Source organism: Castor canadensis, chromosome 12, assembly GCF_047511655.1.
Source record: "Castor canadensis chromosome 12, mCasCan1.hap1v2, whole genome shotgun sequence".
Taxonomy (NCBI): Eukaryota; Metazoa; Chordata; class Mammalia; order Rodentia; family Castoridae; genus Castor; species Castor canadensis.
The window spans coordinates 37,445,187-37,471,886 of NC_133397.1; the positions used below are offsets into that span (position 1 = coordinate 37,445,187).

At 38.4% G+C, this 26,700-nt stretch overlaps 1 protein-coding gene across 9 annotated transcripts in view; it reads right to left on the bottom strand.

Annotated features, from left to right (window-relative positions):
- Positions 1 to 7,705, bottom strand: part of Thada (THADA armadillo repeat containing) — a 321,031-nt gene extending 313,326 nt beyond the window's left edge. For all 9 annotated transcript variants that reach the window (XR_012439673.1, XM_074049587.1, XM_074049582.1 and 6 more), the window contains exons 1-8: positions 7,566 to 7,705; positions 5,092 to 5,159; positions 4,569 to 4,668; positions 4,184 to 4,278; positions 3,220 to 3,350; positions 813 to 961; positions 667 to 699; positions 159 to 207 (exon numbers count right to left, since the gene is read on the bottom strand). Coding sequence is in view for 8 of the 9 variants with exons in the window: in XM_074049587.1 (XP_073905688.1) it covers positions 159 to 207; positions 667 to 699; positions 813 to 961; positions 3,220 to 3,350; positions 4,184 to 4,278; positions 4,569 to 4,644 (533 nt within the window). In the remaining variant the exon portion in view is untranslated. The remainder of the gene's footprint in view (positions 1 to 158; positions 208 to 666; positions 700 to 812; positions 962 to 3,219; positions 3,351 to 4,183; positions 4,279 to 4,568; positions 4,669 to 5,091; positions 5,160 to 7,565) is intronic.
- Between the last annotated feature and the right edge of the window lie 18,995 nt (positions 7,706 to 26,700).

Consider the following 26,700-nt stretch of genomic DNA (forward strand, 5'->3'; position numbering starts at 1 on the left):
CTCCTAATAGCATTTAACCTTTAAAAATTTTAAATATCAAACTTCTAAAAAAAAATTTAAACAGTCAATTCTGTTATTAGTGGGTGGAGACTTTTCTGGAAATGAACAACTGCAAGTGTGCACACATACACACAAGTATGCACACATACGGCACTTGCCTGTTTTCTTCCAGGATTTCAATAAAACTCTTCTGCAGAAAATGAAGCACTAAAGCAAAAAAAAAAAAAAATGACAAACCAGACTTAAAACTGTGAGCTTTAACTTCAGTATAATATTTTAAACCAGTTACCTAAAATGATATCATAATAGAAAAACAAAAGTTTTTCCGTTTATTTTTATGGAACTGGGGATTGAACCCAGGGCCTCGGACAAGCTAGGCAAGCACTCTAGCACTTGAACCACACCCCTAGAACTTTTATTTTTATTGTATTGGGGATAGGGACTCCCTAAGTTTTTGCTTGGGCTGGACTTGAATGTGTGATCCTCCTGCCTCCACCTCCCAGGTGTACACCACTATGCCAGGCTGAGAGGCAGAAATTTAAAAACAAGTATGATATACTTTAGTTATCTGTAGTACTCTACCTATTTCCAAGAAACTGAAAGGAGTCAATTCCAAAATGACATAACCTGTCACCCCTCAGAACATAATAAAATATTAGGACTTACCATTTTGAAGCAGATTATTAACACTCACTCTACCTATAGGGGAAAATATTAACACTAGTAAAGAGTTTCACCAAAATTAACACTTAAAAACAAAAATGCAATGGCAACTATTAGTCAGAAAAAGTATTAATAAAGTGCTAGCTTACCCAAGTTAAAATTCTCTGTACAGGAAGATATATTGTCAATTACTTTCCTATAAGAGTACAGATCAGTAGTATTCAATTCTTTGTGAAGACGAGAAGTAAAACTGTGTATAGCTTCAGTTAGAAAAAATTCAGGTAGGCCATTTAGTGAGCTAAAAAAAGAACCAAGTATTAAAAATCTGACATTTGTGTACCACCATGATACGTAGGGAAGGAGGAATATCATACAAATGTTGGGATGTAAACTTAACCTTCAAAATATAGCCATCTTCCTTCTGGTGTACCATTTCCATCTTGCTTCCTTTTCATAACTAAGCTATTCTCAACAGAGCAGCCAGAGTGATACCACTGAAATACCATGTCACTCCTCACTGTCCACGGGTATTGGTTCCAATCACACTAGTAATCCGGGAAGTGCAAATTGTAACAAAATAAAATAGCATTTCTCACCTTTACATTTTAGAAAGTATATAAGATTGCTGCCCATGGTGGTACACACCTGTACCCCTAGCACCTGGGAGGCTAGGCGGGATGATCATGAGTTTGAGGCCAGCCTGGGCTATTTGGTAACAACCATTCTCAAAAACAAAAAAGAAAAAAGAAAGGGAGATGACAAAAATAAATAATATTAGAAATCAAAGGAAAAAAGTTTTAAAGATTGATACTATCCAGTGCTGAAAGGATGTGAAAAAACAGCACTCTCATTCACTGTTGGTAGAAAGTACAATTTAATAATACCTATAAAAATTTCATTAGGCATTACTTTTGGCCCAGAAATTCCACTTCTGGGAATTCTCTCAGGTAAATACACAAATATAACTATACACAATTAAGAACATAACTGCAGCATCACTGTAATAAGGAAAACTTGAAAACGATATCCATCAATGGGGATAAACCACCTACTATGTATCATGATACACATTTGGATATATTCATAATATGGAATATTTATTGTTCTTAGAATAAAGACTGTTGGTAGGATGTAAAACACTGTCTTACGGACAACACAACAGTTCCTTCAAAAATTAAAAACAGAATTACCATATAACCCAGCAATCCTGCTTCTGAGTATATACCCGTAAGAACTGAAAGCAGGGTCTCTAAGAGATATTTACGCATGCATTTCAAACCATTAATCAGAATAGCCAAGAGATACAAGCAACCAAATGTCCATCAATGGCTAAAGGACAGAATTTAGTATAAGCATACAAGAGAGTATCATCTGCCTTATAAATTTAGGGAGGACACTCTGCCATATGCTACAACCTTGATGACACTGAGGACATTATGTTTAGTCAAATTAAGTCACAAAAAGACAAGCATACATATTCTACTTAGATAAAGTATCTAAAATAACCAAATTCTTAGAAACAGAAAGTAGAATGGTGGTTGCAAGGCACTGGGGAAGGAAGAAACAGGGAGTTCTTTAATGAGTATAAAGTTTCAGTTTCACAAGATGGAAAAATTCTGTAGATCTACTGCACAACAATATGAATATACTTAATTTTTTAGTGGTAGTAGGTTTGAACTTAGAGCCTCTTGCTTGCTAGGCAGGCGCTCCACCATTTGAGCCATGCCCCTGGTCCTGTTTTGCTTTATAGTTATTTTTCAAATGAGGTTCTGCACTTTTTGCCCAGGGCTAGCCTCAGACTGTGATTCTCCTACAATGCCTCCTGCATAGGTGGGATTTACAGACATGCACCACCACATCCAGCTTGTTTGTTGAGATGGGGTCTTGCTAACTATTTGTGCAGGTTAGCCTTGAACTGCAATCCTCTCAATCTCCACCTCCCAAGTAACTGGGATTACAGTTGTGCACCACCATGCCTGTTCTCTAAGACATTCTTTACTGAACAAACAATCTACACAGCATTATGTAGAATATCATCCCACCTATTTAAAAAGAAAAAAACTAAAATACAATATATATATTCTCAACCTAAAGGGTCTAGAAAGACACACATCAAAATATGAAGTAACAAAACTTTACACTAAAGAAAATGAGGTAAGACAGAAATGGTGAAATATAAGCCTCACTTTTTACTTTCTATACTTCTACATGTTTGAAACTTTTACATCAAGCATATATTCCTATACTGTCTGTGTCAGGACAGACAGATGGGACAAACAGAGAAAGAAGTAACAAGCTGACAGATTTAGCATAAATGTAAATGGCCTGACTAGTGTCAGCAAACTATGGTCCACAGACCAAAGCCTGCTAGTTTCAAGGTCTGTCACCTAAGAAGGCTTTTACATATCTAAAGAGTGGAGGGGGGGGGGAAGAAAAGGAAGAGGGAGGGAGAAAAGGAGTGAAATTTTTAGTGATTTACTTCAATTCAGTTTTATTAACAGGGTATGCACTTTGATTACTTTTTGTAACACCCAATCTCCTTTTTCTTTTCCTTACCTTGCTAATACTTTCTTCAAGGGATTCTTCAGACTCAAAGAAAAATAAATGCCTGCTAAAATATCCAAACAACTTTGAACACTGGGATCACGAATTCCATTTTTATCTACTTTCTCCAGTAGAGGTACAATCTATAATCAAAAAAAAATTTTTTTTAAGTAATATTTTCTAATACCAAGTAAAGCAAAGTAACATGGTTACAAATATCTTTTGTTTGTTTGTTTGTTTATTTATTCACATGTGCATACATTGTTTGGGTCATTTCTCCACCCTGCCCCCCCACACACTTTCCCCCTTCCCCTCCTCAGCTTCAGGCAGGTCCCATTCTGCCCTTATCACTGATTTTGTTGAAGAAAGGACATATGCATAATAAGAAAGACAAAGTGTTTTTGCTAGGTGAGTTAAGGATAGCTATAGAAAAAGATTCCTACTATTGCTTTTATGTACCCATGCGTTACAACCCAAGTTGATTCAACTCTAACTGATCTTTACCTTGGTTCCTGATCCCCTGCTCATGATAACCTGTCGTTTTAAGGTTTCTGTATTTGTTCCTTTGGAGTGGGGACATCAAACGCTTTCATGTTTTGGGTTTTCTTAAGTCTCAATTATACTATGAAATGCTTTCTACTCTGCACAATTAAAGGTACTGATTTCAAAATTCCTATTTCAGTATATTTATTAACTTTTTTAGCCCATAACTCTAATTCCTTTACCCTCCTGCCTAACTCCACTGAGACAGACTAATGATTAAGGTATAGAAAACCTGTGTCACTTCTAAAACTCCAGTGGTTTCCAAAGATACATTTTTATATAAAATATATATGTCTAGCTAAAATGGTACAACCAGGGCTGGGGACACGGCTCAAATGGTAGAGCACCTGCCTAGCAAGCGCAACACCAAGTTCAAATCCCACTACTACCAAAACAAAAAAAGATAAATCCATCAATAATAGTTCAGCTTTACCTGTTTAACATAATGGATTTGTGACACTCCATCCGTGAGTTGTACACAACGTAACAGCAAAGAAGCTAGATTTTTCCCTTCTACATCAGCAAAAGCTATGGAATATACACACACAAAAAAACAATGATTTAACAAAATACAAATATGAGTTTACCTTTGCTATTCATTCTATAAAATTTTCTTAAGTTGTAAGCCAAAAAAACAAGTAGAACTTAGCCTAAAGACAGAAATTTAAGAAATCCATTTTAAATACAAAACTGAATGCAAAAAACATGGAAAAAAATTGAAAGAATATGAACCATATGTGCTATGAGGTCCCAAAGATTACACAGCTTGCAAACTAGAGAAGAAATACATTAAATAAGTGAATTCAGAAATCACCTACATCTCAAAGTTTCAAGGTCCTGATGACAAACGGTCAATGCAGCAACTTGCATTTCCCTCTTCTTCTTTACACCCATTTTAAACAGAACTAACAGTAGTCACTGCAAGAAAAGAGAGTTTAAGACATTGTCTACTGAAGGGTTTCTCAACCTTAACACTACTGATATTTTGGACCAGGTTAATTCTTTGTTAAGGGTATTGTCCTTCAACTTGTAGGATGTTTGGAGCCTCTCTGGCCTCTACTCACTAAACACCAGGAGTACCCTCCCCGAAGTGTGACAACCAGAAAATGTCTCCCAACACTGTCAATTGTCCACTGAGGTGCAAAATTGCCCCAGGCTAAGAATCACTGATCTAAGGATTTCAGCTCTGAATAGGCTTTTTGAACCCAAAAAGAGTTTACTATTGTCTAAGGGTACTTTTACCTATTATGATCTTGTCTTTGCATTTTAAAACACAACAAGCCTTCATATTAATAAAAACAAAAAAGCAGTTTTTCCATAAATAAATTGAAACAAACTAACCTTAGCCACTTGACTTGTTAGACTGACAGATCAGAAGGTGCCACTGTTTCTTGATTTCTGCAAAGTATCTGATAAAGGAAACATACTATCATTATGAGTTTGCTTTTAGTTATAGCACACCACTGGGTTCATAATGGACTAAAGAACTCTATTCAAAGTCTAAAGATCCCATGCTATCTAAAAAGAAGTTGCTTAGGGAAATATGTTACTCTTTTCATGACACAGCTGGCATTTTTAACAGTGTTTATGATGCAAACATTACATTTAAAAAAAGACATAAAACTGAGAGGACTTGGTAGATGATACAATCAGAAATAAACTGAACTAATGAACAAAATGAAATTTCCCACAATGAAATAGAAAATAAATGTAAAATGCCACATTAAATTACAACACACACAATGAGGTACAGAATGAGGAGCCAAAGGGAGGTGAAATATAACTTGAAACAGCTCAGTACATGAGCCAACAGTATAACAAAACTCTAAGAGCCACATCAGAAGTCAGGCCGTTCAAGGGAGCATGGTTTTGGGATCATCCACTCAAATGAAGTGGTGTGGGGCATTATGTACAGGAATGGAGCATACTTAAAGGAGCTACAACAAACAAGGAAAAAACAGATTTCTGAAGGGCCTGGAAAGTACCTCCAGAAAACAACAAAGTGTCAACCACAGGTGTCTGGCCTGGAGAAAAGTCAGCATCTGCGCCTTAAAACAGCCATGGGACTGTTTTGGAGAAAAAGAGAATACATTTCCTTTGTCTCACTAAAGGATTAGTAAACTAATGCACTTTGGAGGAGACAGATTCCAGAAAATGTCAAAGGAAGAACTCTGCAGTTCAACTAGGGAATGAGCTACCTTTAAACGCAGTTTCTCAGCATGGAACTATCCAAACAGAAGCTGACTGAACACTGACACAACCTAACTGGTTTGCCTTGCCTCTGAAGAGTTCATTCTCTTCAGTCATCAAAGCAATCTTTTAAAAATACTATTCAAACCTAATTATGCATTGCTTAAAATTTTTCCAAGGGCTTCCAGTTGCACTTAAAATAAAATCCAAACTTGATACTTTGGCATTCAAGACCCTAAACAATCTAGCTCTGGCTTCCTCTGCTTTTCATGTCAATCTGTTCTTTACCTCCATAAGAGCCTTGGCATTTCCTGATGCTCTTATTTCCACCTAAGGAGCTTCCCACTTCCTGATATATCTATTGTCCACTCCTTATTCAGGTTTCTGCTCAAATACCACCACCTAAGAGAAGCTTTCTGTGACCACTTTACTTAAACGTGGTCATTAAATGCCTGCAACGACAGACATTTCCATTACTTTATTTTCTTCACAGCCCTTATTACTAAGATTACATTAACTCATACACCTGTATATTGTCTCTCCCTGCCACCAGCAGTAAACTCCAGGAAAAGCAGCAACTTTAATGATTTTGTTCAGTGTTTTAATTCTCAATTCCTTAAACGGTGGCTGGCATATGTCACAGGTGCTTAATAACTATTTTGAAGATAAATAACAAATATTTGCCTGCGATGTTCTAGAAGGGATATTAACCTTCAATGGCAGAAAGGTGAACTACCTGCTAGCTCAAGTGAATTCTATAGTTAAGTGACAAGCTGGTCCTGCTGACACTAAAGAACTTATGGTCCATTTGAGAAGTATGAAATCAAGACAGTAAAGGAAGATGAGCAAACACTTAATCAAAATTGGTAACAAAATGGGGCACTGCTAAGGCTGGAGGTGTGGTTCAAGTAACAGAGCACCTGCCTAGCAAGTAGGCACTGAGTTCAAATCCTAGTCCCACCAAAAAGAATTTTTTTTAAAGATGGACACTGCTTGAAAGTCATTGACAAGAGAGAATTTGAAGTGGTATGATTAGATTCAGAGAACTGAGGCTCCCTTCATAGGGAAGCGGCCAGCTGTCCAAAGTGAGAAATGACAGAAGGTAACAGAGGAATCACTTCTCTGGTGAATGTTCATCAGGACTTGACCGTGGAACCCCTTGAACTACACAAAAATAGACTTGGGATTATGCGTGCTCAGTGGATGCCTACACATATGTCCTGAGGAACTGGGCCTTCCAATAGGGAAAATCCCCTGTCCACTACACCACCCTGCTTTAAGAGGCAGGAAGGTGCTCAGCAAATTCTACTTGTGGGTCCCCCTTACTGCTTCCCTCCCATCCACCCCTTTTCGGGTGACTGCCTCCCACAGACATTCTCTGGGCTACTTCGAGGCACGTGGAATCCGAGGAATGACAGGTGAAAAAAGTAGTGCAAGGGCTTAGTGCAAGGGCTGTCTCCATGGAGACCTACGCGACCGGAAATGAGCTTCACAGCCGCCCTATACAGGCGATACTCAAAGACTGGAACTTGTCTCCAGGCGGCCCTTAGCAAACTGGCTCAGCCGAACGCTGGAGAGTCCCGCGCTACCGCGAGTCTGGCAGGCCAAATGCCTGGGAGCCAAACCTCGAGCCCGTGGGCGTCTGAGCCAAGTGGCAGCTTCTCGACGAGTCCCGGAACCTGTTCTAATCTACGGCGCCTCAGCGGGTCGCAACGTGGTCGGCGGTCGCGGTGCAGAAAGGCAGAGCCCGAGACCTGGAAGAGGAATCATCGCGAGAATTGCCCGAATGTAGCTCCTCCAATCAGAATTGAGAGAGGCTGTGACGTCTCACGGGAAGTTGTAGCCAGAGAAATTGGTTCGGCCTCCGCTTTGCGGTCTTCGCGGTTCGCGAGTTACCCGGTTCCTTCGAGCCATCTGCTGGGAACCGCGCCGCCTCTCACCCTCTTCTGGGCGGCCTAGGCTGCGGCCTCCACACCCCCGAAGCCTCGGAAGCCCCTCTGTCCCAATGCGTGCTTTCTACCCTTTTCCCACTCCTTTTATCCACGCGGAGACGGGCTGAAAACTACCTTCGGGCCGCTGGAATGAGGAGTCTAGCGACCTAAGAGGTTGCGAGATGGAGGGGTTGGGGCAGGGAGTGAACCGAACCCACGAGAAGAATTTGGGCTCAAATAAAAAGTGCCGAATGAACTAATGTATGCGTATATTCACTCAGCTACGAATTAAGGAGCCGTAGGATCAAAGTCATGGCAGTGATACAAATTGTCATGTGATTCAGTTCTCTAAAAATGAACAAAATAACCGAGTGAATAACGCTACTTTAGGAGCTGGGTCAGGGAGCAAGATCAGAAAATAGACACCATGCTATTTTGAGGAGCGTTAACTGGGAGAATGGAGAATAACTTTTGTAGGCGCCTACACCTTTAATGAGGTTGATGACTTTAAGACTTTAATCATTACTTGTCTGAGTTTTATGTCACCTTACTTTATTTTTCTTTGTAGTTCACATATGTGTGTATTATTAAACAATATCTTGATCGGTATTTGAGTTTTATTTGTGGAATTGCGTATGGATTCTCAAGCGATTTGCATTTTTCAGCGTTGTATTTGGAATTTGCCCACATAAAATCAAATGGCTATGGTTTTTTCATTCACCGTTGCATTGTAACATGGTATTCCATTGCATTTATGTATCCATTCTAGTTCCTCTGGACATTAGGATTATTTCCGGTTTTTGCTCCAACAATGCTGCCATGAACTATTTCATGCTTGTCAACAGTGTGTGAATTTTTCTCTCCCATAATTTTTTTCTGATATTTTTGTGACTGAGACTGATAGTAAGTATCTTTCTTGACTTTGGAACCAAGTACATTTAAGTACTCACAAACATAACTGAAACAAAAATTTCTTGAACTATTTATTATTCTGCAGAAGCGCTTAATTATGGTAAGATACATAGAGCAAAATATATCATTTTAAGTGTGTATGTGTTTAATATATATTGTTTCCAACCACTGAAATAATGACATAATTCTCAATGAATCCCAACCACTTGATCAAACCATTTGAAAGTAAGAAGCAGACATTGTGACTCCTCAGCCCATACACAATGAGAGGTAAACTAGGAGGCAAATATAGTAAAAGATAATAATTGTGCTGGCCTGTTGGCTCACTGCCAGGAGATGGGTGCAGACATAGGGAGGATGGCAATTTGAGATCAGCCAATGAGAGGGGGCAGAGGAGTTCCAAGACCCCATCTAAACCAATAGCTGGGTGTGGTAGTGCGCTTGTCATCCCAGCCACAAGGGAAGCATAGGAGGAGGATCACGGTCCAGGCCAAAAACACAAGACCCTTTCCCCAAAATAACTATAGCAAAAAAGGCCAGGGGTTGAGGCTCAAGTGACAGAGCACCTGCCTAGCAAGCACCAGGCCCTGAATTCAACCTCCAGAACCACCAAAAAAAGGTAGAAAAAAAAATGGAACAGAAGATGAGGGTATTTTTAATAAAGTAGTCAAGTATACATCATTGAATAAAGATTTGCAAGACATGTAGACATGCAGGGAAGAGGAAAGTTTTTCCATACACAGGGAACAGCCAGAGTGCTAGGACAGGAACGTGCCTGTTGGGAGACCAGCAAGGAGGCCAGGATGGCCGATACCAAGTGAACAAGGCAGCAAGTAATAAGAAAGGAACCAAAAGGGTTCAGATTAAATTAGGCCCTCAGATTATTGAAAGGACTTTGATTTTCACTGTTTAGTGAAATAGGGAGTCACTTAGAGCAGAAAAGTAATAGGATCTCAAATGTAATAGACTTTCAAATGAATCGCTGGAAGTACTTTGGTGGGAAGAGAGCATAGCAGGTGCAGGAAAACTTATGAGGAGGCTATTCCTATAAATTAGGCAAAGTACTGATGGCTCAGAACAGGGCATTAGCAGCGGAGCACGTGAGAGATGGACAGACTGTGGATATAATTTGGAAGTAGAGCTAACAGAATTTTCTGAGGTTGAGAAAAGAGGAGTCAAAGATGATTCCAAGACTTCTGGCCTGAGCAACTAGAAGGATGAAGTTGCCATTCATGGGGTAGTAGGGGCAGAAGTCTACTTACAGTAGGTTTGAATGGGTTTGAAAAAGACATAGGAGAGGAACTGGCAAGATTGAGTACAGCTGGCCCGCTGTAGGCAGATTCTGCATCCATGGATTAACCAGCTACAGATTGAGAACATTCAGGGGGAAAAATCGAGTTTCTACTAACCATGTACAGACTTTTTTTTTTTCTAGTCATTGTTCTCTATATACAGTATAACAACTATTTACATATTATTAGGCATTATAGGTAATCTAGAGATGAATCAAACTGCACAGGAGGATGTGCACAGGTGTCTGCAAACAGTATGCCATTTTTATATAAGGGACTTGAGGATCCTCACTCAGATCTCAGTATCCTCTTGAGAGGGAAGTGTCCTAAAACCAATGTCCCATGGATACCAAGGGACGACTGTAGCAGGAACTCCCTGTACTTATACACAAAGGGGCAGATAAGAGGAGAGGTAACTCCTGGGGAAGTAGGGACAAGAGAAGGCTTGGTTTTAAAGGTTGAAATAGTAACACATTTGGAGAAATTTTCCTTTTGTTTTTGCTAGGCACCTGGTAGCACTTCCACCTTGAAACTGCTTTAAATTCTCTGCTTGAGATTTTTTCAGAACACAGTAGCATGAATTTGAACCACAAACTTTTTGTTTCTTTCTTTCTTTCTTGGTAACACCAGGATTTGAACTCAAGGCCTTGTACTTACTAAGCAGGCACTTGACAACCAAGTAATTATTTCTATTCCAAGGGAATTCTAAAGATTTTAATCCTTAGTATATTAAAGTATAAATAAAAACACACTTAAAGAGACATAGTAAAAGTGGAGTAAATAAAAATCATGAAAAATATTCTATATATCCACATTTTTTAGCTTTGCAAATAGGCATTGTTAATAATTTCCCTTCAGTTAGAGAAGGGAATTTTATAATTACTTAATGACATGTCTTCACATATAATTTAATACTTTTTTACATTTATGAGGACATTTGTATAATGAATATTCAGCCTTTTAAGACCACATTCATTGATCACACATAAAAGTTTCTATATCAACCAAAACTTTAGAAGAAGTAAAACTGACCAGTAAAAGGTAAGGTTCTCTTACAAATATTGTTTCCCATACAGAAAGAATAATAAAGTCTTCCAGTTTCATAGTTACCATTCCATTCCCCAAAATTATAATTTACAGTAATCTGTCAGTAATGCATGGTGATTTATATAATTAAATACTCCCCATAAAGTCCTTTTAATAGTTTTATGTCTAAAATGAAGTCCAAAGGCATATACTATAGCTATGAATATTTTATAATTTGTTAATAGAAGATGGTATTTTGTTTTATTTATTAATATAAATTTGTCCTGAAGTCAGTGAAAGCAAAGAACTTCTATTATTTGTTGATTCATCTCTCTGGCTTAAAACACAGCATTCAATTATCTCTCAGTTTTTGTGAGTCAGAAATTCAGGAGCAACATGGCTAGGTGCTTTTGGCTAAGGGTCTCTCAGTGAAGATGTTGGCTTCAGTCACCTGAGGCTTGGATGGGGCAGAAGGATCTGCTTTAAAGATGACTTACTCATTAGTGCTAGTTCCAGGCAGGAGGTCTAGTTCTTCCCTACATGGGCCTCTCCCTAGGTTACTTAAGCAACCTTACTTAAGATTACTTACTTAAGAGGGTGGCGGGCCTTCCCCTGAATTAGCAAGAGACAGGTTGAAGCTTCAATGACTTTTACACACATCGTTTTGACCATTGGGTATAAATGCCTACACGGAGGCATCAATACCAGGAGGCCAGTATCAGTGAAGGCCTATTTTGGAGGCTGGCCATTACTTTTTGCCCAGGCTGGCTTTGAACCTCGATCCTCCTGATCTCTACCTCCTGAGTGGTTAGGATTACAGGCGTGAGCCACCGGCATCCAGCCCATTATACTTATATTTTTGTCTTAGAGCGTTGTCACTTTTTTTAAGTACATAATATTTATGAATGTTCATCTGGCCTCCTGCTAATTTATAAACTTTTCCAAGACATATATCATCTTTAGATACCTAGTGACTTGTGCACTGCCCAGCATAAGTAGTTTGGCAAATGACTATAGAGTTAGGATGAAAGGGCCAGCAAGTTCCTTCCGGTGTTAGTGTGCAATGGTGCTTTTTTTTACCACTATGTGGCAGCAAACTACAGAATTATTGCTACCTTTTAGTAAGGAGTTAAGCCAGCATGAGTATTCACCGACTGCAGACAATGTTTTTACTTGCATTGAAGTTACAAAGGACCCTCACTGTCTAGGCATTGTTTGAATAATAGCATATTTTATGTGAAGTATAACATACATAAAAAATACTTATAAAAATTTTCTCTTAACTTCCTGCCCAAAAATATGTTATAATAACTTATCAACTCAATTTAAATAATATATGTATTATGAAATATATCAAGTAGAAATTTATGAAAATTGCTCAGTATTATGTTTTTTATTCACTCATATTACTGCTTATGCTTTTTTGTTTTGTTTTTGGTGGGACTGGGGTTTGAATTCAGAGCTTTGTGCTTGCAAAGCAGGTGCTCTACCTCTTTAGCCACACCTCCTGTCCATTTTGCTCTGGTTATTTTTGGAGATGGGGAGTCTCATGAACTATTTGCCCAGGCTGGCCTTGAACTGTGACCCTCCTGATCTCAGCCTCCCAAGTAGCTAGGATTACAGACATGAGCCACCAGTGCCTAGCTTATAATTTTTACATAAAAACAAATATTTAAACTTTAAAGGAATATTTGGTAATAAGGAAAAATAGTTGTAAGACGATAAGACCTAAAAATATTAGAACAGAAAATTATATATACATTATATTTACAACTCTATAAACTATACCTATTACAAACAAGATTTGGAAAAAAATGTGTTTGGAACAACAGACTGATAAGATTATAAGTGATTTTTTTTCTTCTTTAATGTTGCAACACTTGTTTAATAACCTTATCTTTTAGAGTCTGTTTTTAGAGAATATAAAGTTGCTAATTAAAATACCCTTAAATTATCAAAAAGTTGCCCTTTTTTACCATTTGGATTATATTACAGTCATCTTAAAGAAAAGCAACAGTTGTGTCGGGCACAGACAGAAAAACCATAAAAATGTAAAGTGCAGTGAGAGCACCAACTGAGAAAGACAAACAAGGGAATTTGCATTGCTCTGTCCATATGCAATCCCAAATCTCAGTCCTCTCTATGGGAGGAGCAAGTTCATACTACTCTACTTGTAGGATATAGTCATGCAAGGTTCCTAAATGGATTTAAACCCAGATCAATAGCTCAGTGGCAAATTGAGTTTAGGCAGTAAGTGAAAGGCACAGTGGCCCTCATCCTTTGGTAAGACTGGGTGGAAAGCCTGCAGATTAGCTGTTTAGAGGTGTTTTAGGTATCAGTTAACATAGTTAGTACCCTTGTCCATTTCCACTTTATATTAAGATACCTTGTGAAAATTAACTTCTTTGTGCAACTGGAAGCTCTACCCTAGTGTCTCATGGTACCAGCCCTGTGGCAGGCAGTACACTAATTTCAGAACTCACAGCTGACACCTGTCTAATTGGGTTAGAATTGGCTCAAGCCCCTGCTGTCTTTGGCAGACATAGTCTCACTTGAGCCAGGAGGGCTCTGGGAAGGTTGGGGCTGGCAGACTAGCAATAACAGCTGTCACTAATGAGCCCTAACCATGAGCCACACCCTCTTCCCAGTCCCTTACAGATATCCTGTTACAAATCCATGAACTAGTTACTGTCTCCATGTTGTAAATGAGAAAAACCTATTTCTCTAGACCATTTGCTGAACATGTATTAGGTTTCAGAAACTGTGATAGGCAATTTCCATTTATTTCATTTAATTCTCACATCAATGTAGCAAAGTAGGTATTATTAGATTTTTCTTTTTTTTAGGATGAGAAACCAAGGCTTAGAAGGATTAAACAGTTTACTAGTCAGCAGTAGAGGTTTACTTTGGGGGTATTTTTTACTTAGTCCTTTCAAAAAAAAAAAAAAAAAAACCCAGGCAGGGATTTGTGTGAGGGAGGGTGACTGGGGAATACTCTTGAGGACAACTTTGTGTACTTTGTGAGCAGCTATGCTGGCTTTCCTGATGCTAGCCTCTGTCCTCATTCAGAAACTGGTGTGGGAATAGGGGAATTCAAGCAGTGAGGTGAGGACTTTCATACAGCAGTGTGAAAAACTCCCCCAAACTCAGTTGTCTTGTCATGATCTCATAGCTTGATACAAGCAAAAAGGGCCCAAGCTGAGGATTCTTGGGAGAAATAAACTGCACTGTCTGCCCCAGTATACAGGAAACCTTTGTGCTACCACGCCCAGCTTTATTGGTTGACATGAAGTCTTTCAAACAATCAGGTTTCCAGATGCAATCCAACTGATCTTTGCCTTCCAAGTAGCTGATTACAGGCATGAGATTCTGGCCCTGGCTCATCCCAATAGTTTTCATTTATTCCTCACAGCAGGCCTGTGAAGCATGCAGACTTGAAATTTGCATAGTTTTTACTGAAGAAGAAACTTGTTCAAAAGGAGACAGTGGCACTGTGCAGTGATTCTTAGGCTCAACCCAGGGCTCTTTCCATGATACTCCAAACTCTCCTTTTTTACATGCAAACGAGGCCAATTGCTACAGTGACACTTTCCTACAAAATGAACCAATGCCATAATTACAAGGGCTTGGGAATTAATGGTACTAAAGAGGTAATTGGGGTTTAATGTTAAATCCTGGAGTAGGTGACCTAGGGCCAGAAAGAGAGGCTTTCCAAGTGTCACCTCTGCCACCTGGTGGTCAAATGACAATATAACTACAAGCACTGGGTATTGAGACTGTCATCATCTAAGTCATGCATCACCCTGGAACCCAGTGAATGATGTGAATCTGGGGCCTGACTTCTCGGGCCCGAGATGACAAAATAAAATGTTAAACATACAAGTAAAGGTCAAAGGTTTTCCAGATTATCTGCTCAGGATGAAGAATAGCATAGTTTATAACGGAAGATCTTCTTCATCCATTTATTCAACAAATATTTATTAAACACTGTCTTAGATGGTTTCCCAGGAAACAGATTCCAGGCAGGGGTTTGTATGAGGGAGGGTGACTGCGGAGTACTCTTGAGGGAAAGAAAACTGATCAGAAAGAGTTGAACTGGAATGAACTTGCAATAGAGGTCTCAGTCAATCCTACTGGGAGCTCTAGAGTGGGTGAAGCAAGAAGACTAGGCCTCTGTACTTCTCCATCCACCAGTCACTGGACTGACCATGAGCTGCAGCAGCCAACATGAGCTGTGTGCAGGGAATAAGTTCTTTGGTCCTAAGAGGTTAGGGGAACTGGGTAGCATCCCACAGCATCCACTTTGGACACCTACTGTGTTCCGAGTTCTGTGCTAAGATCTAGAGATACAGTGTTGAATGAGATAACATCTCTGCCTTCAAAAGCATCTAAGAGTGCACAGAAAATAAATATACAGTGTTTTTTAAAACAATCAAGAAATGTAAAGTCTTTCCCTTTCATTATGGCAATAAAGAAGGCTGAAAATATTTGGGGTGAAAACTGAGTTCACTCTCTGCTAATAGAAAAATGAAAGTTGAAAAGACCACCCAGAAACAGTCCTAGAGGAACATAGACAAAGCAGTGGGAGATGACCTTGGCATTTATCTGCAATGGAGCGTGGCTCCCTTCAGCTCTACCCAAAAGAGGTGATGTGGCTTTCCCTATATCCTGGGGCTACCTGTATTCTGGGCTATTGGAAAGGAGGACTGCCTGTAGGCAGGCATCATTCCTGGGGAGTAGGCTGGTTCTGATTTTGTGTTGTTCTCTCTGCATGTGGTACCTTGGTGCCACCAAGAAAGGCAGTTCTTGATCCTGCTTAGGTACAGCCAGGGAGGTTTTCATACTGATGCTGCTCCATTCATTCTGATGGTGTCCCCTGGTCCAACTCTATTATCCTCTGTATCCTTTTGTTTTACTTCTTCCCCCACCTATGGAATCTTGATTTCCTCTCATGGAAATGTACTTGGATCCTTGCCTGTTATCTGCAGATTCCCGGGCCCCACTCCCAGTTTCTGACTTAGGGGCTGTGGGTGGTGCCGGAAACCTGCATTTCTGACCGGTGCTTGGGTGATGTCTGGTCCCAGTGTTATGTTGAGAATCACAGCTTTAGAACCACCCTTCAAGTCATGCAGTGTGAATGCTTTTTTCCAAAATCCAAGGCCTTTTGCTTGAAACTCTTCAACGGGCCTCCACGGCCTGCAGAATACAGTACATGTTCCTTGGGATGACATACATCACCTTCAATGGCTACCTTTGATTTTAAATGGCTACCTTTCTAACCTCTCAGTGGCCCATATGTAATACTCCAGCAGTTTGGTACTGGGTAATTTTTATGCACTTTTTAAGACTCAAGTCAGCTGACACCGCCTCTAGAAACCTCTCTTAAAGCCCTTGATTGAGCTGAGTGCCTATTATTTGTCCTCCCCTAGCATATTAGGCATAATGGTCTTTTAGCATTTATAAATGGTAGGATACAATGATCTAAGATAACATAGGCAAGGGGAAAATTCTTAGATTCAGAGGAAAGATAAGTTTATAAGTAAAAAAAATTATTTTTGAAATGAGGTTTTGCTATTTTGACCAGGCTGGCCTTAAACTGCTAGGCTCAAGCCATCCTCCTATCTCAGCCTCCCAAGGCACTGGAACTACAGACATGTACTACCAGTGACTCAACTCCCTAACCCTAGTAAAACTCTTCAATGATTTCTATTATATTGAAAAAGTTTTAATAAGTCAGTTGGCTTTGTTCCTTTAAAATAGATTTGAAGAATCATCTAATATTATAAAAGAATAACACTAAACTTCTTCTAAGTACAGGGCTAACATATGAATCAGTTTAAATAAAATTTGTCTGGATTGTTGCCTTCTGGATCATTGCCTTCTGATGTCATGGAAAAGCGATGGAAAAAGTGAAATTTAGAGGACAGAGTAGTCTACAAACTGCCGTGGAAAGTGTTAGATCTCTTATGGGATGAAATAAACCCAAATTCTGGCATAAAAATATTGTTCGTGAAACATAAAGGAAGTTATGTGGCAGTAGCTTTAAATTCCAATATCTCTGAGAAAAATGTATTTGTGATATATTTCCAAAGCAGATTGATTTCCACCATACATCTTTGATCATTTTCTGTAGCTTTAAAAACATATGCCTTCTTATTAGAGAAATCTGAACATAATCTACATCATTGAAATTATGACTGTATGTTTACGGAAAAAGATGGTAGAAGATACAGAGATCTTGCTTCACGGAAGGATCTCTTGTCTTGACTTCAGGGAATGCAGTGACCAACTGCTTCTATCTGTCATTCCCACCAGAGTGAACCATTGTCACTCCCTTCCCAGGAGGCCCTCATCCAACTGATGCACCTATGGAATTCTGGATAAAGGTCTGGCTACTGAGGTCACTGTGGACAACTCTGACTGGAGCCCTGTGTGCTTTCAAACTCCTTGAATCATTGGGAGAGGATTTGAGAATACATGTTGGTTTTCCTGTCAATCCTACTGCTTTCCTCTACTGGAGGAATATCCTGCACTCTGAGTCCCATCTCAGCTTCTGATTCTACAGAACCAACAGGAGACAAAAATCAACTAACTAGTGGAAGAAAGTTTGTGTTTTTTTTTTTTTTTCTTCTGTACCAGGGTTTGAACCATTCAGGGCCTTGTGCTTGCTAGGCAAGTGCTCTACCACTTGAATCACTACTGAAGCCCTTTGTTTGTGGTTTTTACCTGCTTTGCTAATCAGGCAAGAGCTAGAATACAGATAGATATGCTGACATCTAGAGCTTACTCATACCTACATTAGTTTTGATCCTACCAATGTATAACACTGCCATTCTTTTCTTGATACAGGAAAGTTCTGGAAATGTCCAGTCTTCATCAGGTAATAGAATCACAAAGTTACATTCAGATGCAGCATTCATAATTCATTTGTATATTCAACAAACATTTAGTGAGTGTTTACTCTATGCCAGGCCCTTTGGACTTTTAGCATCTAAGGATACAAAGTATACAAGACTATTTTCTGTTCTCTAAGATATTCCATCTAATGTTGAAGAAAGACACTGCTAAGAGAGGAAACATTTAAGAAGAATGTATATTTCCAAGATGTATGATGGAAATCATTTATCATACGTTCATGGGGGAAACACTGATTACAATGAGGACACAGAAGGAATAGTTCCTTTTACTGTTGCAAGTCAAGAGAAGTCAGCTATCAAAGGGTTTTCAGGACAGAGAAGTGATTAAGTGGTAAGGTGGCACCCCAGCCCTTCCAGCAGAGGGAAAAACAACTGCAAAGACTGTACACTGGAGACAAATTTGGGGGGTGGTGGAGAATAAACGTTTAGGCATGGCAACAGTTTCTTGCTGGTCAGATTTTCCATGGATCATTTTCTTTGCTTGAAACACTCTCTTTTAAAAATATTATTAGCATATATTAGTTGTATGAGTAAGGTTTGCTGTGACATTTACATATGTGTTTACATTGTACCTTGGTTAGACTCACTCCTACCATCATTCTTCCTCATCCTCCTTGTCCCCTTAAAACAATTTCAACAGGTTTCATTGTTTTATTTTCATACAAATATATGCAGTACATTGACCATATCCACACTCTTTCGCCCTTTCCGTTCATCTTTCCCCTCCTACCACAACAGGACCTGTTTTGCATTCCTGCCCTTCATGGGTTTTTTTGTTTGTTTGTTTGTTTTTTTGGTGGTGCTGGGGTTTAAACTCAGGGTCTTATGCTTGCTAGGAAGGTGCTCTACCACTTGAGCCAGCCCTTTTTTGTATGGGGTATTTTCAAGATGGGGTCTCAAACTGTTTGCCTGGGCAGGCCTCGAACCAAGATTCTCCTGATCTCTGCCTCCCAAGTAGCTAGGATTACAGGCATGAGTCACCTGCACCCAGCTGTCCTTCATTTTAAATGCATATTCATCTTTCACAAGTTTTTTTGTCATGGGAGTTCACTCATAAATACATTGTAGTTTAATCAGATAAGCACCCTTTATTACTCTCCATTACCCTTACCCCCTACTCTCTATTATTCAACAGTTTGGGGTGTGTTGAAACACTCTTGACCTTCTCTTTGTTTTTCACCTGTATTAACTCCTTGTCCCTCATGTCTTTGTTAGGGCACTGACTCCTCCAGGAATTCTGATTCCCTCCAGTCTGAGCTACTTGAGTCTGGCATAGGGCTCCACAGTATCTAGTATTCTCTACCTACTACAGCATTTATCACACCACACTTTAATTGCCAATTTATTTGTCCATGTTTCCCTCTGACTTAAAGGCAGGGGTTAGTCATCATACATCACCAGCTGTCAATGCAGTGTTTAAAGATAACAGGTACTGATTGTTAAATGAATAAATGAATGCTTCCAAGTGCAGTGCCTGAGAAAGACATATCTATCTATTTAATAAGTATTTATTCAGTACTATTATGGGATAGACCATATCTAGGCATTGAGGGTAGCAGGAATGAATGAAAAAACACACCTCAGGATGCTTACATTCTGGTGGAGGAAAAGACAGGCAAGAAACAAAGTGCTCATAAAGGAAATGCAAATTAAAAACCACACTAAGATTCCATCTCACCCCTGTTAGAATAGCCATCATTAGCAACACCACTAACAACAGGTGTTGGCGAGGATGCGGGGAAAAAAGGAACCCTTTTACACTGCTGGTGGGAATGTAAACTAGTACAACCACTCTGGAAAAAAATTTGAAAGCTACTTAAAAAGCTAAACATTGATCTACTATATGATCCAGCAATACCACTCTTGGGGACATACCCAAAAGACTGTGACACAGGTTACTCCAGAGGCACCTGCACACCCATGTTTATTGCAGCACTATTCACAATAGCCAAGTTATGGAAACAGCCAAGATGACCCACTACTGACGAATGGATCAAGAAAATGTGGTATTTATACACAATGGAATTTTATACAGCCATAAAGAACGAAATGTTATCATTCACTTGTAAATGGATGGAATTGGAGAACATCATTCTGAGTGAGGTTAGCCTGGCCCAAAAGACCAAAAATCATATGTTCTCCCTCATATGCAGATATTAGATCAAGGGCAAACACAAGGGGATTGGACTTTGATGACATGATAAAAGCGAGAGCACACAAGGGAGATAGGAGGATAGGTAAGACACCTAAAAAACTAGATAGCATTTGTTGCCCTCAATGCAGAGAAACTAAAGCAGATACTTTAAAGCAACTGAGGCCAATAGGAGAAGGGGACCAGGAACTAGAGAAAAGGTTAGTTCAAGAAGAATTAACTTAGAAGGTAACACACATGCACAAGAAATCAATGCGAGTCAACTCCCTGTATAGCTATCCTTATCTCAACCAGCAAAAACCCTTGGCCCTTCCTATTATTGCTTATACTCTCTCTTCAACAAAATTAGAGATAAGGGCAAAATAGTTTCTGCCAGGTAGTGAGGGGGTAGGGGGGAAGAGGGAGGGGGCGGCGGGGAGTAAGGGAAGGGGGAAGAGAAGGGGGAAGAAATGACTCAAGCATTGTATGCACATATGAATAAAATAAAAATTAAAAAAAAAAGAAACAGTGTTCTAAAGAAACATGAAGTAGGATGGGTGAGGAGAAATTTCTTATTTTATGCAGGGCACTCAGGGAAGCACTTATTCATAAGATTATATCTAATAATGACCCAAAAGAAATGAGAGAATCAGTTATAAATATTTGGCAAATAAGACATTGGTAACAGAATCAACAATACTTCTTAATATTGCCCCACCAGTGTTGATTCCACATCGTGGTTAATCTCCCTCCTCCCCCACTATTGTAGATAATGTCATGGTGAGATTGGTTTTTTTTACTGTTATTTTGTTAAATTCCCACTTTTATTTTGGCTAACTCTTTTAGATACTAGCAAAACATCTCAAGGTTCTTTAATCCACTATCCATTTTACGAGGGTTCCTGTAGTGATCAGGAAATCTCCTTGTTTCTAAAGCATTTTGAAATCATGAAATAACACAAATAATACCTACTCTCAGTACAAATATTTCTACTGTTACCTAACAGGTCTGAGGAAGAGCAGTCAATATGGCCATCTGAAAACATTCCATTTCTGTGAGAAGCTTAAATTTCAAGTGTAAATTCAAATCTATGATAACTTAGCTTGCTTGGCAATTTTTAGTTTTTCTTTTTAAGTATGAACCCTGGCAAAATTAAATCAAGTATCTTCAGGGTGGTGCCTAGAAGGGCTGTAAAGGAATGGAAAGTTCCCTAATGGGGTTAAGCAATCACGAGTAGAGGAAGGAGAGTAGAGGGTCAGTGTTACAGCGTGGAGGATAAACAACAGTATTTTATAAAGGTTAGGTTAAATTGACAAGCGACAAGTGCTTTCTACCAATTGAAGAGTCTATGTGGCTTGGGCACTATTACGTTTAATAATCTTGAAACAAAATCAGTTGAAGTTTTATACATTTTATTATTGCTGTCACACTTTTAGATAAGGTGACTATCTCTTAGCTACTCAATGAAACTCTTGAATAAGAAATAGGCCTCTAAGGATTACTGTGGGCTATGGTTTGGATATGGTTCATATGTGTCTCTCAAGGGTTCATGAACTAGAGACTTTGTCCCCAGTGTGGTGATGTGAGCAGTGGTGGGACCTTTACAAGATAGGACTTAGTGCAAGGTCACTGGAGATACTGCCCTAAGAAGAAATTAATGGAATGTTAGGAGTGAGTTAATTCTTGTGAAGGTAGGTTGTTATAAAAAGAGCAAGACTAGCCTGAACCTCCACATTTTTTAGCTTTCTGTCTCATCAAGTGATCTCCTCTACACAAACTCCCACCATTGTAATACCATCCATCATAAGGTCCTTTTCAGAGCTGAGCAGAAGCTGGCACCATACCCTGAAACCTCCAGAACACTGAGCTAAGTAAACCTCTTTACAAAATACCTAGCCTCAGGTATTCTGTTATAGCAATGGAAAATGGACTACTATGCATGTATTTTCACAACTTCCACTAGTGTTTGTTCAGAATTCTTATAAACAAAAAGGGAAATACTGATTGCAAGACTAGGATTCTGGAAAAACATTTTGGTAGATAGTTAATGTGCCAGTTTTCATGTAAGCATGCCCATTTTTAACTTGAAATAAATGCATTTATGTGAGGATGTTTGTATTAACATATTTTACCTAAAGAAGATAAGCCCCTTAAGCCAGGTACCAGTGGCTCACACCTGTAATCCTAGCTACTTAGGAGGCAGAAATCAGGAAGATCGTGGTTTTGAAGCCAGCCAGGGCAAATAGTTCATGAGACCTTATCTCGAAAAAAAACCAACACAAAACAGGGCTGATGGAGTGGCTCAAAGTGTAGGCTCTGAGTTCAAACCCAAATCCCAGTACTGGAAAAAAAAAAAAAAAAGAAAGAAAGGAAAAAGAAGATAAGCCTATTTTTATTGCTAGATTTTTTATCCTGAATTTGAGTAACAAAAGAATGATCATAAAAGTTTTAAATTGAACTTTTGAGAATTATAGACAAATTTAATTATTTATTTGTTTCTGTTCTTTTATAGGACAATGGAACAGTTATGGCCTTATAGCCATTTTAAGAAACTGAAAGATAATTTAGGCATATAAGACATCTTGACTGTTTTATTATTTTGAGTTTGAGGCCTCAACTTTGAAAAGGTGAGACAAGGTATAAGTCATAAATATGGCAAAACAACTTGCTGCAAAATTGTAAAAGAGACCAGGCATGGTGGCACATGTCTATAATCCCAGCTATGAGGGAGGTAGAGATGTAAGAATCATGGGTCAAGGCCAGCTGGGCAATAAAGTTAGCAAGACTCTATCTCAAAAAAAAAAAAAAAAAAAAGCCCAACAACAACAAGGTGAGTGTGGTGGTGCACACCTGTAATCCTAGTTATGTGGGAGATAGAGGTAGGAGGATTGAGGCCTAAACTTGGCCTTGAGCAAAAGCTTAGATCCTACCAGAAAATGAAAGTAAAAAGCATAAAGGTCTGGGGTAGGATTTAAGTGGTAGAGTGCTTGCCAAGCAAGTAACCCCTCTGGAAAACAAAACAACAAAACTCTGTAAAACAAAGCAATAAACAACAATGGTTACTAGAAATTCAGCTTTCATTTCATACATAAGAATTTCTTAAAAAACAAAGCCAGCATGGCAGTACTCACATGTAATCCCAGCACTTGAGTGGCTGAGACAGATCTCAGTTTTGAGGATAGCCTGAAAATACATAGAGAGTTCAAGGCCAACCTGGATTATTGAGACCTTGTCTCAAAAAAAGAACAAAAAAAATTAAAAACATTTGAAACTGTCAAGAAGTACCAAGAATGAACACCAAAGAACAATTTGGTGACCTTTACTGATCTGTGCATAAGATGAGTTATTCATTTTACAGAAAAAAAATTCAAATTCAAATTTTATTCCTATTATATATCATTCATGTAAAAATTTGTGGTAAAGGATTTACTGATGTACATTTATGTGTATACATTTCAGCATACATCACAATGTACGGATATACAAAGAGGATTAATTTAAAGTTTTTATAATTTTAAAGTATAATTAATAGCGACATAGTAAATAAAATGGTGGGTATATCACATTAAATTTACCATCTTAGTAAACAGAAAGTCATATTCATTATCTTGCATATATATATATTTCTATTTTAAATATTATTGTATCTAGTATAATTAACATTCATATTATTTGTCTTATTTTTTTTCTTTTTGATGCTGGGGATTGAGCCCAGGTCCATATACGTGCTAAGGCTGTGCTCTACCACTGAGCTACACCCCCAGTCCTTAGTTACCATATTTAATCAAGGTAACCAACTTTTCTCCAGATACAATCAAAATCTGCTCAGCTATTTTTTCCTTTGGCAATTTTTCATATAATTCTAACAAATTCAACGAGGCAAAAAGAACTAAAAATAGAGACAGAGGAACTCTTCCAAATGTATTAACACATTTTGTTAATCTATTGTCAACTCAAGCAAGAAGGATAATTTAAGATTATGTCAAATGACAAGTGCTTTGTATTTGTTTCTTTGTTAGAAACTGCTTATGAATCAAGCATTATTATTTGACTTGATAGTTTGTTAAGTTTACTTTTTAATTTAGGTAGGTACCTGGAAATTATGATTTAGCCAACACATAAACACGATTTGTAACATTATAAGGAATTCACAAAATTAAACCCTATAAGCAGACATTCATTAGCATTTCAATTAGTTGAATAGTTTTATAATATAATTATTGACTTAAAGCTAGCTATGGAAAGAGTGGCAATTTATTACTTCATAAAACCAGTGTAGGAAATTTAAGAAGTTTGCATCACAAGAAAATTGACCCTGACTTAGGTTAGTTTTGAACAACCTAAACTATTGTACTAACATAATTTTTACATGGCAAATTAATTTTTACAGATGTGCAATCAATCACATAAAACCTCTTCTTTTATCTTAGAATTAAAGCCTTTTATCTTATCTCCTAGCTATGTAGGCTATTATGCAAATAATAGCCAGCATTAACAAGAAGAAACGAAGTTTAATAAGTTTTTTTTCTTTTAGATAGTTTTGATTGCTTATCTGACGATATTCCTACAGGGAACATGCAACTAAATACTTTTTTAAAATTAATTACTCTTAAGCGTTACTCAAGAGAAGGAAAATGAGAGGAAAAAGAACAGAAAAAAATATGAGGGAGCCAGGTTCAGACAAATAGAAAATTGTTTTTGTAAAAATCTAATTATATTCCCTCTGCAAGAAGAGGACAGAGATTCAGAAATAAAAAGCTAAGTTCTACATATACACACAAAAGAGAGCAACAGGCACTTGGTTGCAACATAACTTGAATCTTGACAATCTTATGAAGTCATACAATTAAAATGTCAGGTTTTATTAATCCCCAAAGTACAAAAACGAAGGAGGGGTTGTTTCCTAGGTTAAACAAATTTTTTTCTCTTTTAGACAAGTAAGACAAATAATCTCTACACAAGGATCTCTTCATTCTTTTGTCCTGATATATTTCTCAAATGAACAATCTTGTTCATGTCAAAATTTTACCAAATTGACTATGGCGTTCCAAACTCTCCCTGGTAAAATTATGCCATTTAGAAAATTAAGGGTATAAGTTATCATGTAAAGAAAAAACATAAAAGAGGTAGGTGTTGGCCTGGAAGGGTCACAGTTTTATTTGTGAAAATGCCAGGAGAACTGAGTGACCTATAAGGAAGGTGCTTGGTTTTTTGTGTCTCTGGAGGTTGGCCAAAGGCCAATTGTTGCTAATCCAGAGCTGGATGAAATCTTCCAATTCGGTGCAGATGAAATTAAACAGAGCAGTTCTCAGGGAAACAAAGATAAATTCTGAGGAAGAAGTTATTCTAAGGTTTAGAAAGGTGACCAAATGAGAAGTTCATTCAAACTTTACAAGTTGTTCTTACGGAGATCTTGGAACTCTGTAGCACTTAAGGCTGACTCAAGGATGAATTTACTAGACTGACACCATTCTCTTCACACAGAGTTTATTGATGAGCACTTAAAATGCTAGCTGGGTAGAAGCAGGTGTTAGAGGGCTAGAAAATCATTTTATCAAAGAACAATACAAATCTGGTTTAAAAAAATTTTAGTAGTGGAGTGCCTGCTTTGCAAGCTTGAAACCCTGAGTTCAAATTCCAGTCCCTCTCAAAAAAAAAAAAAATCCAAAGGACATTATCCCTGTGGAAACAAAATAAACCCAACCTTGAAGGACTTCAGTGAAATACTGGAGCTCAATTTGGCATGTCATGCGGAGATACAAGGATCTCAGATGTGCACACCGTTACTGAGTTTGTGGTCCTGCTCTAAGGCCACAAAGGCTCAACTGAATCTTGTTGAACATCTATTTCTGTCAGCTCCCTGAAGACAAAGACTGTTAGGAACACAACTTGTAGTTGAACAGGTTGAATGTTTGTTCATGGCAGCTAAGACAAACACATTATGAGGAGACAGTGTAAAAAGGACCTTTTATGGACTGTGGGCTTTAATCAAGCACATATGGCAAAATGTAATAATAAGAGAATGTAGGCAAAGTTTATATAGGTTTATATGGTGCTTGTTCATGCCACTTTCCTTTAAATCTAGAATTATTTGCAAAATGAAAATGTGAAAAATAATGAAACTAGTACACCTAACTCATGTATACATTGAAGATGAACTTGAATCAAATTTTGTGGTGGTGCAGTGGCAGTCAAGGAAGTGGGGTTTTCAAAAGACCAAAAATCGTATGTTCTCCCTCATATGTGGACCTTAGATCAAGGGCAAACACAACAATGGGATTGGACTTTGAGCACATGATAAAAGCTTTAGCACACAAGGGAGGGGTGAGGATAGGTAAGACACCTAAAAAATTAGTTAGCATTTATTCCCCTTAATGCAGAGAAACTAAAGCAGATACCTTAAAAGCAACTGAGGCCAATAGGAAAAGGGGAACAGGAACTAGAGAAAAGGTTAGATCAAAAAGAATTAACCTAGAAGGTAACACACACACACAGGAAATCAATGTGAGTCAATGCCCTGTATAGCTATCCTTATCTCAACCAGCAATAAC